Below are 13,994 nucleotides of genomic sequence, written 5' to 3' on the forward strand. Positions count from 1 at the left end.
GAGGTGGATTGAAAACTGGCTGAACACCACCGGAGGGTGGTGGCCAGTGTCATGATCTGGTTGGAGGCCAGTAACTAGTGGTGTACCCCAGGGATCAATGCTCCTCAACATCTCAATTAATGATCTGGATGATGGGGCAGAGTGTACCCTCAGCAAGTTTGCAGACAACAGAGAACTCAGAGGAGTGGCTGTGAGACCAGAGGGTCAAGCTGCTATCCAGAGGGTGGGCTGGAGAAATGGGCCGGCAGGTACCTCACAAAGTTCATGGAAGCCACCCCTGTAGCCCCTCTGCTACCAAAACCTTGCCGTGCAAACCCATTGCACAATGGCTGCTGAGAAGCTGCTTCTTGGGAGCAAGGAAGGGAAAGATGACAGAGGAGATCCCCACAAGGTGGCTCTGCCACTCACCGGGCACCACTCAAACCCTACGGATCAATAACTTCCTGGGAGACTCCTGGGCTTTGCCAAAAAGGCCTCAGAAGGTGCTGTCCTGTGCCCCCGCTCCATCCTTTGGTCTCCTGATGGCAGGGAAGATACCAAATCTGCCAGCATGCCCAAGCTGGAGGCGGGCTTCCAGCACCTTGCTGGAGGGACTCAGATTCAAACTAGTCTCACTACATTGCAGCTCCTCTCCAGGCTCAACCTGCTGAAATTTAATAAAGATGAACCCAAACAGCTGCTCTGGGGCCGTCAAGCCCGGCGCGCACGCTCTGTCACACAGGGCTCGCCGGAGAGGCAGGAACGCAGCCGGGAGAGCAGTGGGCGAGACACGGAGCGGAGCGTGAGGAGGAGGCTGTGCCGGGGACCGGGGGGACCATGGGCTCTGTCTTCAGGTGCTGTGTTTTGAGCAGAACCTGTACAAATGGAGTGTGGAGGCAGTAATGAAAAGGAAGAAGTTTGGGAAATGTGGAGAAGGATGGGTTTTTGAGGCAGTGCTCTGATTGCTTCCATGGTGTCACTCTCTTGGCCGTGCAAAATGCAGACAGCATTTAAAAAGCTGCAGCGTGCCCTGTTGCACTTCACGTTTCCAGCTCTGTTTATGCTCTCCTTCAGGTTTTTGTCAGGCTTCGGAGAGGATGTGATGCTGAAGCAGACTGACGTGATGGCAGGTAGTCACACACGCCTATGTAGATGTACTATATAGTTGGTGGTTCTGTGGTGCTTTAAGTTTGCAAAGCACAGTGCTAATACCAACCAACCAGTTCAAGAGGCTCGTGTCCCATTGCATTTATGATAAAGCATGATGGCTGTGTGTCGCCTGACATTTGTATATGGGAGCTTCACAGCAGCAGCTTTTATTTTACAAGGAGATGCACTTTCATTGGAGTCCTTGCAGCCAAGCACTAAGCAGCATGCATGAGAGGAGAGATGAACATCCCAAAAGATATTTATAGATCTGTGTTCCCAGTCCTTTCCTCTTCAGTACGAAAGCAATTCTACAAAAGGATTATTTTGACTGGCTGTTCAAGATTTCCAGAGGAGGAGATTAATGTGTGGGAAGCCTTGCAGCACAACTGGAAAAGCTCGCTGGCTTTGCACATTTTCATGAGTTTCATGGCTCACTGTGTCAAGGTTATCTCCCTCAGACAGGACGATGTAGATGTCAAACAGCAATACAGCAAGCAGAAGGGCTGGGGTCTGACAGCAGCTGCTGAAGCACAGAATTACCTGTGCCTGGAGAGCACCGACCACAACTGGGGCTTACAGCTGATGCAGGCACTGATCCCCAAGGTGTCTACCACCACCACCCCACCACCCCCTTTATTTTTTATCTTCTTAAGAAAAATCCATTATTTCAAATGGCCAAGTGGAATATGATGGAGGTGTCCTGCACTGATCTTTCTACCAGGTGGACAGGGTTTTATGGTGGTGCCAGCTTTGCCTGACTGAGACAGTGATCTTGTGTGTATCCCGCAAAAGAAGAGGAGGCAAGAGCCACCCAGATGTTTAGGTCTCAGGGAGAGGGAACAATATGATGTGTAGATATGACATAAGCTGTTCACAGATTCATTTTGGCCCCACCTTAGCCCTTCCTTGCCAAGGCAATCCCCCAAATTGCCAAAAAAATTGCCAAAACCTCCTTCCATCCTGCAGCTATGCCACTCCTAAGGGGTATGAAAAGATAATACTCCTGGCAAGGGATTTCTGCTCTGTCCCACCATACTTACAACAGTGTTGCTCTGCCACAGTAAAGAGATGGAACTTCCTCTACATCTCTCATACCCTCTTGATTTCCTCTGCTTTGCCTTAAGGAAAACCCTCAGAGTGATGTTGCACTTAAAAAAAACCACCCAAAACGCCACAGTTCTTATTTTACAGCAGCCATACCAAACAGATTCTCACTGGCAAAGCTTTTTTTTTCCCCCTGCACACCCAGAAATCAGCTTAGCAAGCCCTGGAGTTGATGTCATGGGGGTTTGTTTTGCATGGAGGAGGGTGAAGCCCTATTTTCCTCTATGCATACGTGAGGGGTGACTTTGGAGCGAGCCTTGGCAAAAAGCAGTAACAGGCTGGGTTTCCAGCAAAGCGCCAGTGCCGCCGGAGGGTCCTTTGGTGCCAAGAAGTGCCAGGGGATGGGGGGAATCAGAAGGGGCAGAGCAGAAGAGCAAAGCAGGGATAAGGATGATGTAAGAGGTGCTGAGCAGCAGCAAAGCAAAGATGTGGAAAACAAAAGAGTGAGATGAAGAAAAAACGAAGGCATCAGCTGCTCAGCCCTCGCAACCTGGCAAGCACATGGGCTGTGGGCTGGAAGCTTGGGCTGGCCAGCTCGAAAACCCGCTGGCATAAACTCCTGGTACGGGTTTTTGTTTTGCATTATGGCAACTTCAAACCTTAGCAGCCTGACTCCTACCCCCTTTAATATGATGCTTCTGCCAAACTGAAGTCACCTATAGGAAGCCTTTGAAAGCAGGGAAGTGTGTGCATTTTCATGGAAGTTGGAGCAGATCTCAGATCAGGCTCATCTGCTTTTACTGCCCCTTGTAAATCAAAAGCAAGCTGCAAGTGCCTGGTAGGTTTACACCAGCATAACACAGGCAGAAGAAAGAGAAGGATCTGTGTCTGCTGTGGGAGGATGACTAGGAGTGGTCCTGCGGCAGATACCCTGAGGACCTGTGCTGTCTCCTTTGCCCTCTCCCATCAGCAGCTCACTCCTGCCTGCCCGAGCCCATGCACAGGTCCTTTCTTCACAGTCACAGAACGGGTATCTGCTTGGACAATATTCCTCTTTTGACTTAATTGTGTAACCACTCTTTAGGTGATGGGTTTTCCTCCTCAGATTAGTAGTAGCTTAGAATTAAATACCATCCTTAAATACCAGCTACGATTCTGTGCTTAGTAGACCACAAAGCATAAACTTTGATGGTCAAGTAAGAAAAGACTGTTTTGTTGGGGGAAAGAGAGCTTCAGTCCAAATAAAAGCATTCTCAAAGTGCTATTGTACTTCTTTTTTTGTTCTTGGGTTTGTTGTTTTTTATTTGCTTTTTTTTTCCCCTAAAGCAAATTTTCCAAGAGTTAAAATTCTAAACCTAGATACTATTTATGGCCTTGCTTTTCACACAGTCATGTCTGCATGGACTGCAGGGAAGGGAAGGTGTCCCAGAAAGACAGCTTTTTCCTATTAAGTTAACAGTAGGTCACCACTCGAAATGTTTATCACCTGCCTCTCAGCCAGCATGTTTCTGTATATTTGCTTGTACCCAAAGTACTTCAGAGTTTTCCAGATATAATAGTGCAGATGATAATAATTTGCATGGTAGAGAAACTGAATAAAAACACTGTTGCAGGTAAACATGTCCTCGTTAAACAAGATGGATTTTGCAGCTTGGCTCCCGCTGGGAACTTCTACCAGGCTGTGTCCCATCCAGAGAGGTAACCAGTTATCTGGACACGGTTTGGATGCTAGGTGGCACTCAGACCTTCTGGGTAGTATGTGGCAGAGTAGACACAGACAGATAGGAAAAAAGTTGTCCAGGATTCTGTCCAGTGAAAATATTACTTCTATTGGTGTTAAATCCCTACTAAAGGTAAGCATTTTCCATAAGGCTTTTCCCCATCAGAATATGGGCAAAAGAGAGTAGAGTAGTTAGGGTCAGCGAGTGATATACACTTTGGTTGAGGATGCTTTCCAATGATCTTACAGAAGCTGCGGGACTTTCTGCAGCCGTCCAACACTGCAATCTGTGCTTCCCTGCCTTCTTCACCACAGGGTCAGCACTGAGGTGTGCACATGCTGCAGCAATTATCTTCAGCCATATTGGGCTTTGACTGATAAAATTGGGGTGCAACTGTGAAGTCTGAGCCTGTAAAATGCCGAATGCTGGCAGCTGTTACTGTCTTCCAGGGAGTTATTTGTAGGAGGAAGGATGCAGGATCTATCTCTGGTAATGAATGATGGTTTTCTGTGCCCACCCATGATGCTCGCAGCATTTGTGTACTGCCTGTTTAAATACGCCAGATGGATCAGGAGCTTTTTGCTTGCAACCTGGAGACCTGGGGTCTCCTCACTGGCGAGGCTGATGGAGATGTGACTAGGGAGGACACATGTCTGAGAGCAGCAGTGTTGTTGAGACTCACCAAAGTTATTTCTCCTCCCAGACACTTGTGGGGTGGTCGGGCACTTGCAGGCAATGCCATGATAGCCTGGCTGGTCTCTTCCAGCCTTTCTGCTCTTGCACACAGCTAGCCAAATGTTCAGGCATACTTTAGATATCAAGGTTGCTATTCTGCTCCTGTACAGGAAGGACAATAGATACCTATCCACAATATAGACCCTCTCAGATCACAAACATAGGATCTCTTGTTTCTCTGGGCTTCGTCTGTGTGTGATGACTGAGCGAGCGGGCGAGCCTGTGGCTGTGTTGCTCTGACAGGCACCTGGGTGCTGCCACTCTCCTGTGAAGCCATAGGAAGTGTTTCATGATTCAAGATAAGAAAGACCTTCACTTCCTCCTTCTGTGCTCGTAGGGCTGAGCTGCTGCCGAGGCTGCAACATCCACCCCGACAGCCTGCTTGCAAAATGGACCAGGAAACCGTGGGAAGCGTTGTCCTGCTCGCCATTGTCACCTTGATAAGTGTTGTCCAGAATGGTAAGACAAAAATAAGCATTTATTTAAAGGCTAAAAGGGAGCTGGGAAGAGTTCGGGATGATGTATGCTGATCTGATCTTTGGCTAGATAACCTCTGGTTGTAAGTGTGCCTAGGCATGACTTTGGCTTTGGAAATTATTTTCAAAGCATGTGATTTTGCATGCCATTGTCGCAGTGTCTTGGCAGTGACATGGTCCTACTCTGTGCTATTCTAGAGTGAATTTGTTGTACATATGCCAGCTAATGAAAGGACTAATATACTGGGGTACCCTGTGAAAATATGTATTTTGATTTGAGGACCGAGACCTCCTTTCCTGGCTGAAGCCCCTGATGTGGGCCGCCAAGGCTGCTCTCCAGCTGGAACCCCGCCGCCATGGGCAGGGGCCAGGGCCCCGGGGCGCTGCGGTGGCTCAGACCTTTGCACAGAGTTTGGTCAATGGGGCAAAACTCCGTCAACTCATTGCAGGATTCTGTTTGGGTTATTTGTGGACAGGCAGATCTCCTGTATTCCCACATGTCCACATCCTACAGTCCAACTAATCTCAATTAACTGCGGTCCTAAGAACACTGCGCATTTCCTGCAAGGGAGAAGTTTCCATTTTTAGCTCTTATTCAGACCTCTGTAGTCTCAACTGTTCTTCAGCATTTTTTAAATAATACAACAAGTTTCAAATTTCTCTCTTGTGCAAATCTGATTTCAACTTGATCATAATCTCTTACAAATACTTAATCACTTTAGCAGGAAATTCTGCCCAGAGTACTGAGAAGGGAGTGAGTTTTGCCCCAGCTGCACTGATATTACCCAGGTTCAAGAAGAGTCAGAAGTGGGATGAGGGGCTGATGCAAATGCTGAAAATCTCCTGTGAAGGCTTCTTGGTACGAATGGGAGATTCCCACTGAGTGCAAAGTCCACATTTGGTCCTAGGAAATGGGCTGTTCTTGGGCTGCTGCAGAGAGGGGAAGTGGTGGGAGCCTCAACACAAGCCTGGCTGCAAGGGAGAAAAAAAAAAAAAAAAAGATGCAGACTGGTTTAGTTTCGACATAGACACTAAATGCCACATCGTTTACCCCAATACTGTTTTCTGGTAAATGCACAGCATGTGACATTACCAGAATATGGCACATTGAGATCACAGCACATACTGCAATTGAATGTGTCAAATATATATTTCTTGCTATTTAAACAAATGGCTTTATATTCAGGGTTTTCTCCTCTGACTCTGAAACTTGGGCATTTGCCTTCCAGCCTGACACACGCTTTTATCTCATGGAAATTTGTCTGTGAGATTATTGACCCAACTGCTGCAAGCAGGCAGCACGATGCTTGGCAGAGAACTTAGCATGCCAAGCACGAGTGGCACACAGCCCTAAGCCATGATTTCAGACCTTGCATCATCTGTTTTCCTTCTCCCAGGATTTCTGTCTAGAAAGACCATACTGACATGCAGTTCTGCAATGAATGCAATAATTAAGGCAGTAGAAATGCTTGTCAAGGGACATCAGTTGTACTGAACTCTTGCTATGGCTCTGGTTCAGCAAAGCACTTGGGCTTCAGCTTAACTGTCTTTAAGTACATGAAGTCAATATGATGCAAATTCGGGTTTGTATGCTTTTCTGCATCTGGTGCAGGATTAGAAAATAGTCTGGGTGAATGCTGTTATTCCTGAAGCTGGAGGTGGGCTGTGGTGCTGCCCCAGTCTGATGTCTATTTACTGCCACTTTCTTCAGGTTGGGAATCTCCATATCCCACAGAATGACTCTTGCGGCCGGATGCCACTGAGTCATGCCTTTAGCTTTAGGTTTTGGTTTTGCATCAGAAAGATGTTGCAATTCATCAGCTTTCAGGATTCACCAGCTTTTACTCCTCAGTATCTCTGAAGTGAGACAAAGCCTGTTCCTCATCCACAGTGTGGGTGTACATGATAACCCTACCGTGCCTTTGCCCTACTGTCCAGTCCTTTGGCCCAGGATCCATACACCGTATCAGAGACGGCAAAAGCTTCCAGGACAGATGCCTGGAACTCCACAGCCAGATCCTTCCCTGGAGACCCAGCACCCCCAGGCCTGCCCAGCTCTCATCCTAGATGCTGTGCACCTGGAGTGTCACCACTGGCACTTCCAAGCTCTTGTCCTTGGTTACAGCTGTCATGTTGGACATGTCTGTGTTCAGCCTGATGGCTCTCAGCATCGCAGAGCCTCTCTGCAGTGGCTTGCTGGCATTTGGGAAGTGGCAGCACCTGCTGCAGTGGTGAGATTTATATATATATGTATATACAGCTTACTCTCGGCTTTCTCTGAAGCTGTGGCATCTTCTAGTAATTTCACATACATGCTAAAAGGAAGAGAGAAGGTATTGTGCATATCCCGGTGAGCCCATGCAGTCCCAGACCTGCAGGAAGTGGTTTCTCATCACTGCAGCTTTGCACTGGACAAAACAATGCCGTTCAACCTAGTCCTCTTCAACTAGGTCCTCCTAGACCCTCTGAGCAGGTTAATAACCCCATGCCAAAGGCTGGGGTGGTGGGCAGGTGGAGATGCTGAGAGCTTGCAGTGCCTGTGCCACTGGATGGTGTTGGCTCCGGGTCCCCCAGGGCCAGGTCCTCCAGGAGCCAACCAGTGCTCCGTGCTGGTGGCAGTGGGAGGGTCTGTAGCTTGGCTCAGGGTGGGGACGCTGGCTTAAAGCACTGTGGGTTTTCCAGCACTGTGGGTTTTTCCAGAGAAAGAATGTATGTACCTAGGGAATCACTCAGTTTAGGAAAGCAAAAAACTCAGTAGCTTGTAGTGAAGGCAATGGAAGTACAAAGAACATACTTACAGCATCAGTAAGGGGATAAAAGAGGTGACTTCACATTCCAGGGATGAAATCCTGCAGCTTATCAAGTCACATTTCTACTGCTATAATAACATCTTTCCTGATGGGTTATCTTTTATATATAACTTTTGTTAATATTCTAAACCATAGGGTGATTTGGGTACACTGAGATGGGATGCACAACAATACAAAGCTTGCAGCTTGTAGCCTGTTGGGGCTCTGTCTGGTGTATTTAGACACATGATTTAATGGTCTCTGGTTTGGTGTCATCAGATAAAATGTGTTTGTCAAGCATATGACACATTATCTTGAGGTGCTGCGTTTTTGCGACAGCTAGCACCCTAACACAACACTGTTGCTTTAAAGGAGGATACACACAAGATGGGCAGAGCGAGATCAGCCCTCAGGACCAGGTTTTCAATGGGCCTTTCTGGAAAATAGAGCAGCCCTGCAGGATGTCCCTGGTTTGGCAAATGGGTATCACTAAAAGAGAATAGATTCCCTTGTCTCCCTGCTCTGTTAGAGGCTGAGATCTGAGGTTGGCAGCTCTGACTGGAAAGCTTTGTCCCCACTGAGGGCTCAAAGGGCCGAGTCAGGATTGTACTTCTGCAGCAGAGAGAGGTGCAGGCTGCCAGAAGTGCCGTGTGGGAATGAAGCAGGGCTCAGAGATGAGGGCAGGCTACCAGTCACGTACAGGCATGTGGGGATGTCTGAGGTCACATCGCACTGCACCCTTGTGCAGAGGGTTCGATTATACCTTGGTGACAGATCTAGCATGCTGGCCACATCCTGCACCCCTGCACACCCACCTCCTCTCCTGCCATCCAGCCTGGATGCTCATGAGAATAGAGCTGAGCCTACAAAGCCCAGCTTCTGCAATAACTCCAAGTTACATCTCAGGTTGAATACTTTGTGTTTTTTAACAGCTTTTTTTGCTAGCAAAGTGGAGCATGAAAGCAAACACTGCAACGGCAAGGGGTTCCAGCGGCCAGGATCCTCTGCCTTTGACCGCGTCTACACTGCCAAGTGAGTAGGCAAGCTGTGAGGAGCCGGTGGTGGCAGAGCGGGGTTTGTCTCTCTCTTTGTTAGGGTTTAATACAAACCCTTTTGGCATCCAGAGGTGGGCTCCAAATGCCCTCAGATGAAGGCTTTGGCTGCATTCCCTTGCTGTGTGCATTGCGGCTGTGTTCAGACCCATGGTTTTCCAATATGGTGAACCCAGCTCCCTTCTGGACATCACGTACCATACTTATATTGGACTTACAGCCCTGATGAGTACCATGGCCCTTCATTTGGGAACCAGTTCACCCAGCAGTAGCTAATGCTGGAAGCGTGATACCAGCACAGCCAATGTTCCCAAGGGCACTGCATCTCAAAAGGAAAGAGCTGGCAGAGAAGTGCCAGCTTGCTGAGGAGCAGGTTGGTGGCAAAGCTCATACAAACCCCTCAGTTCGGGCAGCTCGGTCAGCACGTGGCTCTCCACTTCTCCACCACACTTGTACCTCTTGTCTTTGACATCCCTTCAGAAAGATCAGAGGGGAAAATTGATTCCAACCCAGGAAAGAAAAGAACATAAAATATTTATTATTACCCGTGAAGTACTGAAAATGTGCTTGAGACTGGATGGAATGTCCAAGTGCTGCCCTTCACAAGTGTGCAACCCCTGCCAAGGGCAGGGTGCTTCCCCCTCAGACAGCATTGCCAGCTGGATGAGGCAGCTGGAAACCACTCCTGTTCCCCTGCAAAGACACGTTAACTCTGTGAGATGCTCATGTTTGTGGTGCGATTCTCCTTTTGTTGGTCGCATGCAGCTTTCAATGCCAATAACTTGATTAATATGACTTAATTACGAGAATTTTCCAAGCCAATAAAGCACACGGCATCTATTATACACGTGCCATAATCAAACCTGTTAAGAGGAGGAAAGCAGCTTTCGCAGGTGCCAGGCATGTGTGTGGAACGGTTTGTTTGCCTCATTGGGCAGGACAAAGGCATCCATTATCCGGGGGAGGAAGCAGGGAAGGAGACCGGGGGTGAGGCAGCCGCGGTTTTCAGGCATGGACATGCCAGCCAGCCCCCAGCAGCTGCCTGCTGCGGGCAGCTCAGGGGCCTCCCACCGCTCCGCAGTAAAAACCCACCTGCAATGGTGTTAGCACAGCCCTAATTCACACCCCACCATTCTTTGCTGGTGTAATGTTGATTTTGTGTCTATTTCCCGTGTTCTGACCTCTGTCATATAAATTCCTTCCCAGCCAGAACTGCGGACATGCGTACCCTACGTTTCTCGCTGTGCTTTGGTGCGCTGGCCTTCTCTGCAGCCAAGGTAACACTCATTTAGGGTTTTTTTCCTTTCATCCTTGCACCGCTTTCAGCAAGGGATGGTGGGTGCTTTGGAGGTTACACTTCCAGGGACCAAATCCTCCTGCAGCGGGGGAACCTGTCTCCCCCGTCTGTCCTGCAGCTACATATGCGGTGGCAGCAGCAGCACACTCCTGGCACGGTTTATGCCAACAGATGTGTTCCCAGACATGATTCAGGACAGTCCAGGCCAGGGACAATTCCCATACAGGCATTACAGGTGAGATCCCTGGGTTTTTAGTGGAGGGTTTAGTATTTGGATGCCGGATGCCACATTATTCACCCTCGGGACTCAAAACGGGCTCATTTGACTAAACTGCCAGAGCTGCCAGCCCTTCCCAGTGCTGAGGGCAGCCCAGGAGTATGTACCTGCACTTCTAAATATGATCGCCTTGAATGCAATTTGAGGTTACCTAAAGTTGAGTACTTTCCTGGGGTCTGTGGCTATTCTTTCTGGAAAAGAGAAGTTTCCTGACCAGGAGAAGGGGGCTTTTCCCTGCAGGTCTGGGGAAAACTAGGATTAGTGGGGAAAGCCCCTTTTTTTGTGCTCAGAAATGAGTACAGGACCATAGTGCTGTCCTCTACCTGCTCCTAGACTAGCACATCTATTGGCTGCTGTTTCTTTCCAGTGAAGACAGTGCCTGAGCTGGCACCCTCCTCCCTGAGCCCAGCGTGACCCACACTGGGTTTCTGACAGGGACGAGTGTGTGCTCAGCACTGGGCAAAGCTGTGTGCAGTATTATACCCAAAAAGTTTTCAGAAAAGTCAGAGCGAGGGCAAAGCAAGTGCTTGGTTTCCCATGCAAAGGTCTCCATCCCGATTCCAGAGCTCATCCTGAAACCCAGGGCTGCAGGTTCCCCTTTCCCAGTCTGGCCCAGGCAGCAGGTGAGGACATTAGGTACAGTGACACCTGGGCTGGGGTTTCTAACACCTTGCTTTACCCGTTACCCAGCTCCTGCTGCCTTTGCTGGCCTGATGTACTTGTTTGTGAGGCAGAAGTACTTTGTGGGCTACCTCGGGGAAAGGACTCAGAGGTAAGGACTTGCAGTGCCTCTTTGCAAAATCTGGGATGCAATGGCAGCAGAACCAGATGCTGCCACTTGTACAGGCACAGCTGCCGGCTCATGGTGCTGCTTGTGATGGGTGCTTGCATGGGGTAAGGCAGGAAAGCCCTACTCTTCTGGGTGCATGGGGAGAGCTGTGGGAGACGTGCAGCAGCACTGGGGTCAGGGGAGCTGCAGGAATGGAGCGGCTGCTTCGGCAGCTTCTGCCCACAGCCTCTGCAAACACACAAATTTGCATGTTCGTGCTACTATTTGTGCAAGATCATCCTTTGCTATTAATAAAGCTCATTACACACATGTGGAACAAGGTCATCCCAGCCTGTGATGGCTGAGAAGACATACAAGTCCCTCTGAATAGCCGCTTTAGCAAGCAGCAGCTTACGCTGAGCACGGCAGGCCAAAGCCAGACCCAAATGCATCCTGAAAATGGCATTTCAGACCTTGCAGCTGCCTTGCAATGCCAGACAGAGCAGCAATTTGCCCCCCTGTCTCAGTGCCTGAGGTCTTTCAGCTGGTCTCAACAGCAGACTCCGAAGCCTGAGGACTTCTCCCGTGAGGTGATGTATGTTAATGACTTGCTTTCCACTCTTTCTGTCTCCTCAGCACTCCCGGTTACTTGTTTGGAAAGCGCATCATATTGTTCCTGTTCCTCATGTCCGTGGCTGGAATACTCAACTACTACCTCGTCTTCTTTTTTGGAAGTGACTTTGAAATGCATATAAAAACGATAACCAGCGCGATCTCCCCGTTGCTGCTCATACCCTAGCTCCCTGCAGCACTGAGAGGGTCAGCATGGCTAATGTATCAATACCCAGAAGCAGCTATAATTCAACTGTTTAAGAAATGAACCTGTAACCCTTTTAGATTGCTGTAAATCTCATGCTTGATGGGCTTTGTAGTTTGATTTAACCTTGCTTTTTCCTTCAGGAAAAAGATTTATCGTGAGCACTCAGCGTGCCCAAGGAATGGTAACAACTTCCAGTTAATTCTTTAGAGTTTTTTCTTTAACCTGCAGTTTACAAGCTGATTGCATGACTGGAAGGGGCATTGTATGCTTGCTTCATAACTGCATTGTACTTAGCTTTAGTCCCCAAACACAGGAGCCTCTCAGAATCGTCCCTGACCGATGACTCCTGCAGTTATCCTCATGCACAGGCACAGCCTCTTGCCAGCATCCTGCATGCCCCTGCTCACACAAAGACACGGACCAGCCTCTTCACCTACCATTTCCCTCCCACTTGTTGATGACTGAGCTCCCACTGCTGCAGGAAGATGGCAAATTGGTCCCTGTCTGGTCTTCCTTGATAAATATTCATGTGCGTAATGCTCCTGACACTGATCTCATTTGCACTTCAGCCTTTTTGTTCTCCCAGAGCTGTGGAAAGGGATCTTGCGTAAATGAGAAGCTGGTTTATTGACAGTGGGGTTGGATTTGTTTTGCTTGGCTTTGTTTAATAAAACAGTTTAAAAGGATGAAATTTGTTTGATCCCATCTTCTTTGCCTGCTGCATGATCCTGACGCCCCATGGCTCAGCAGCTGGCCGGTGAGCGCAGCAAGAGGAGCAGTGCCTGGCTCTTTGTGCAAGCTGCTAATTGCCCTGGGCACAGCCTCGCAAGGACGCAAGTTTAACAACTCCCTCTCTATTAGCAAGTTCAATTTTCTTCCTCTGGCACTAACAATGTGCCCCTACAAGTCCGTACCGAGGAGTGGTTTGGTTGGAGAAGCGAACCGAGGTAGACAAATAGGCTGGTGCAATTTTTTATACATTGCTACCCTATGAGTTCTTAAGCTCTTAAGCCTGTCTGATTACTGAATGCAGGATGGATAAAGCTGTATTTTATGACTCCTTTGGGAGGGACAGAGACTCCTTGCTATGTGAGAAGAGGGTTTGCAGAGTTGTTGGCAAAAGCAAGCACAGAACGCCGCCCGCCTTTGTACCACACCAAGGCTGGTGGGTTTCGTTGCTGCCCGATGGGGCAGAGGTGCTTGTGCACAGCTGCTCTCCTCTGCACCTGTCCATTTGCACTGCTGAAATAACAGATATCGTTTCTCAGTTTTTAATCTTCTGCAGGAATTTTAGATGTGAGAGATTAGTAATAAACCTATGTACTGCACCATGATTAGCTAATAAATGTTCTCACTGGTTAGAATAGGTAATTCAAAAAAACATAACATAACCCTCTAAATTATAGCTGCAGACACACCTTATTCCTGGGTACAGCAGTTACGTTCCTTCCCTCCCCTCCATCTCTAGTGATGGTAACACACTCCAAACCCTTCACACCACACTTCTCTGCCACTCTCTCCCTCCACAGCTCATGAGCAGCTGCCCATCCTTGGTGGTGAATCCCCACCCCTCTGCCCTGTGGGGTCAGCCCAAGGGATGGCAGCGCCTCAGGAGGAGCGGAGTAACCCCTGTGGCCAGGACTTACAGAGCTCTTCCACATTGCTGATATCAGCAAAGCCTCACACTGCCACCGCAGATGTCACCCGGTTCAGGAGGAAATGCTTCACCAGCGCCACAGTCCCAGCTCTGCAGCCAGCCTGGTCTCCCAGAGGTCTAAGGCTTGTCGATGGAGACCGTTGCTTGTGGGAGGTGACTCTCCCAACCTTATGTGTCCACCCTGCAGGTCTCGGCAGCTGAGTGTCTCCCCTGGTGCCTCTTTCTCCTC

The 13,994-nt window shown here is 48.9% G+C and overlaps 1 protein-coding gene across 1 annotated transcript; it reads left to right on the forward strand.

Annotated features, from left to right (window-relative positions):
- Nucleotides 1–4,855: 4,855 nt before the first annotated feature.
- ALOX5AP (arachidonate 5-lipoxygenase activating protein) lies at nt 4,856–12,799 on the forward strand. Its single transcript, XM_056329590.1, has 5 exons — nt 4,856–5,087; nt 8,826–8,925; nt 10,152–10,222; nt 11,210–11,291; nt 11,925–12,799. Exons 1-5 carry the CDS (start codon nt 5,018–5,020, stop codon nt 12,085–12,087), a joined length of 486 nt encoding a protein of 161 aa, XP_056185565.1. The 5' UTR covers nt 4,856–5,017; the 3' UTR covers nt 12,088–12,799.
- Nucleotides 12,800–13,994: the final 1,195 nt, after the last annotated feature.

This window comes from Falco biarmicus, chromosome 2, assembly GCF_023638135.1.
Source record: "Falco biarmicus isolate bFalBia1 chromosome 2, bFalBia1.pri, whole genome shotgun sequence".
NCBI classification, from domain to species: domain Eukaryota; kingdom Metazoa; phylum Chordata; class Aves; order Falconiformes; family Falconidae; genus Falco; species Falco biarmicus.

Excerpts from the sequence above, each read along its gene's own strand:
- ALOX5AP (XM_056329590.1), top strand. The coding sequence starts at position 5,018 with ATGGACCAGGAAACCGTGGGAAGCGTTGTCCTGCTCGCCATTGTCACC. Across the intron at positions 8,926-10,151 it reads GACCGCGTCTACACTGCCAA|CCAGAACTGCGGACATGCGT; the intron begins GTGAGTAGGCAA and ends ATTCCTTCCCAG. Across the intron at positions 11,292-11,924 it reads CTCGGGGAAAGGACTCAGAG|CACTCCCGGTTACTTGTTTG; the intron begins GTAAGGACTTGC and ends CTGTCTCCTCAG.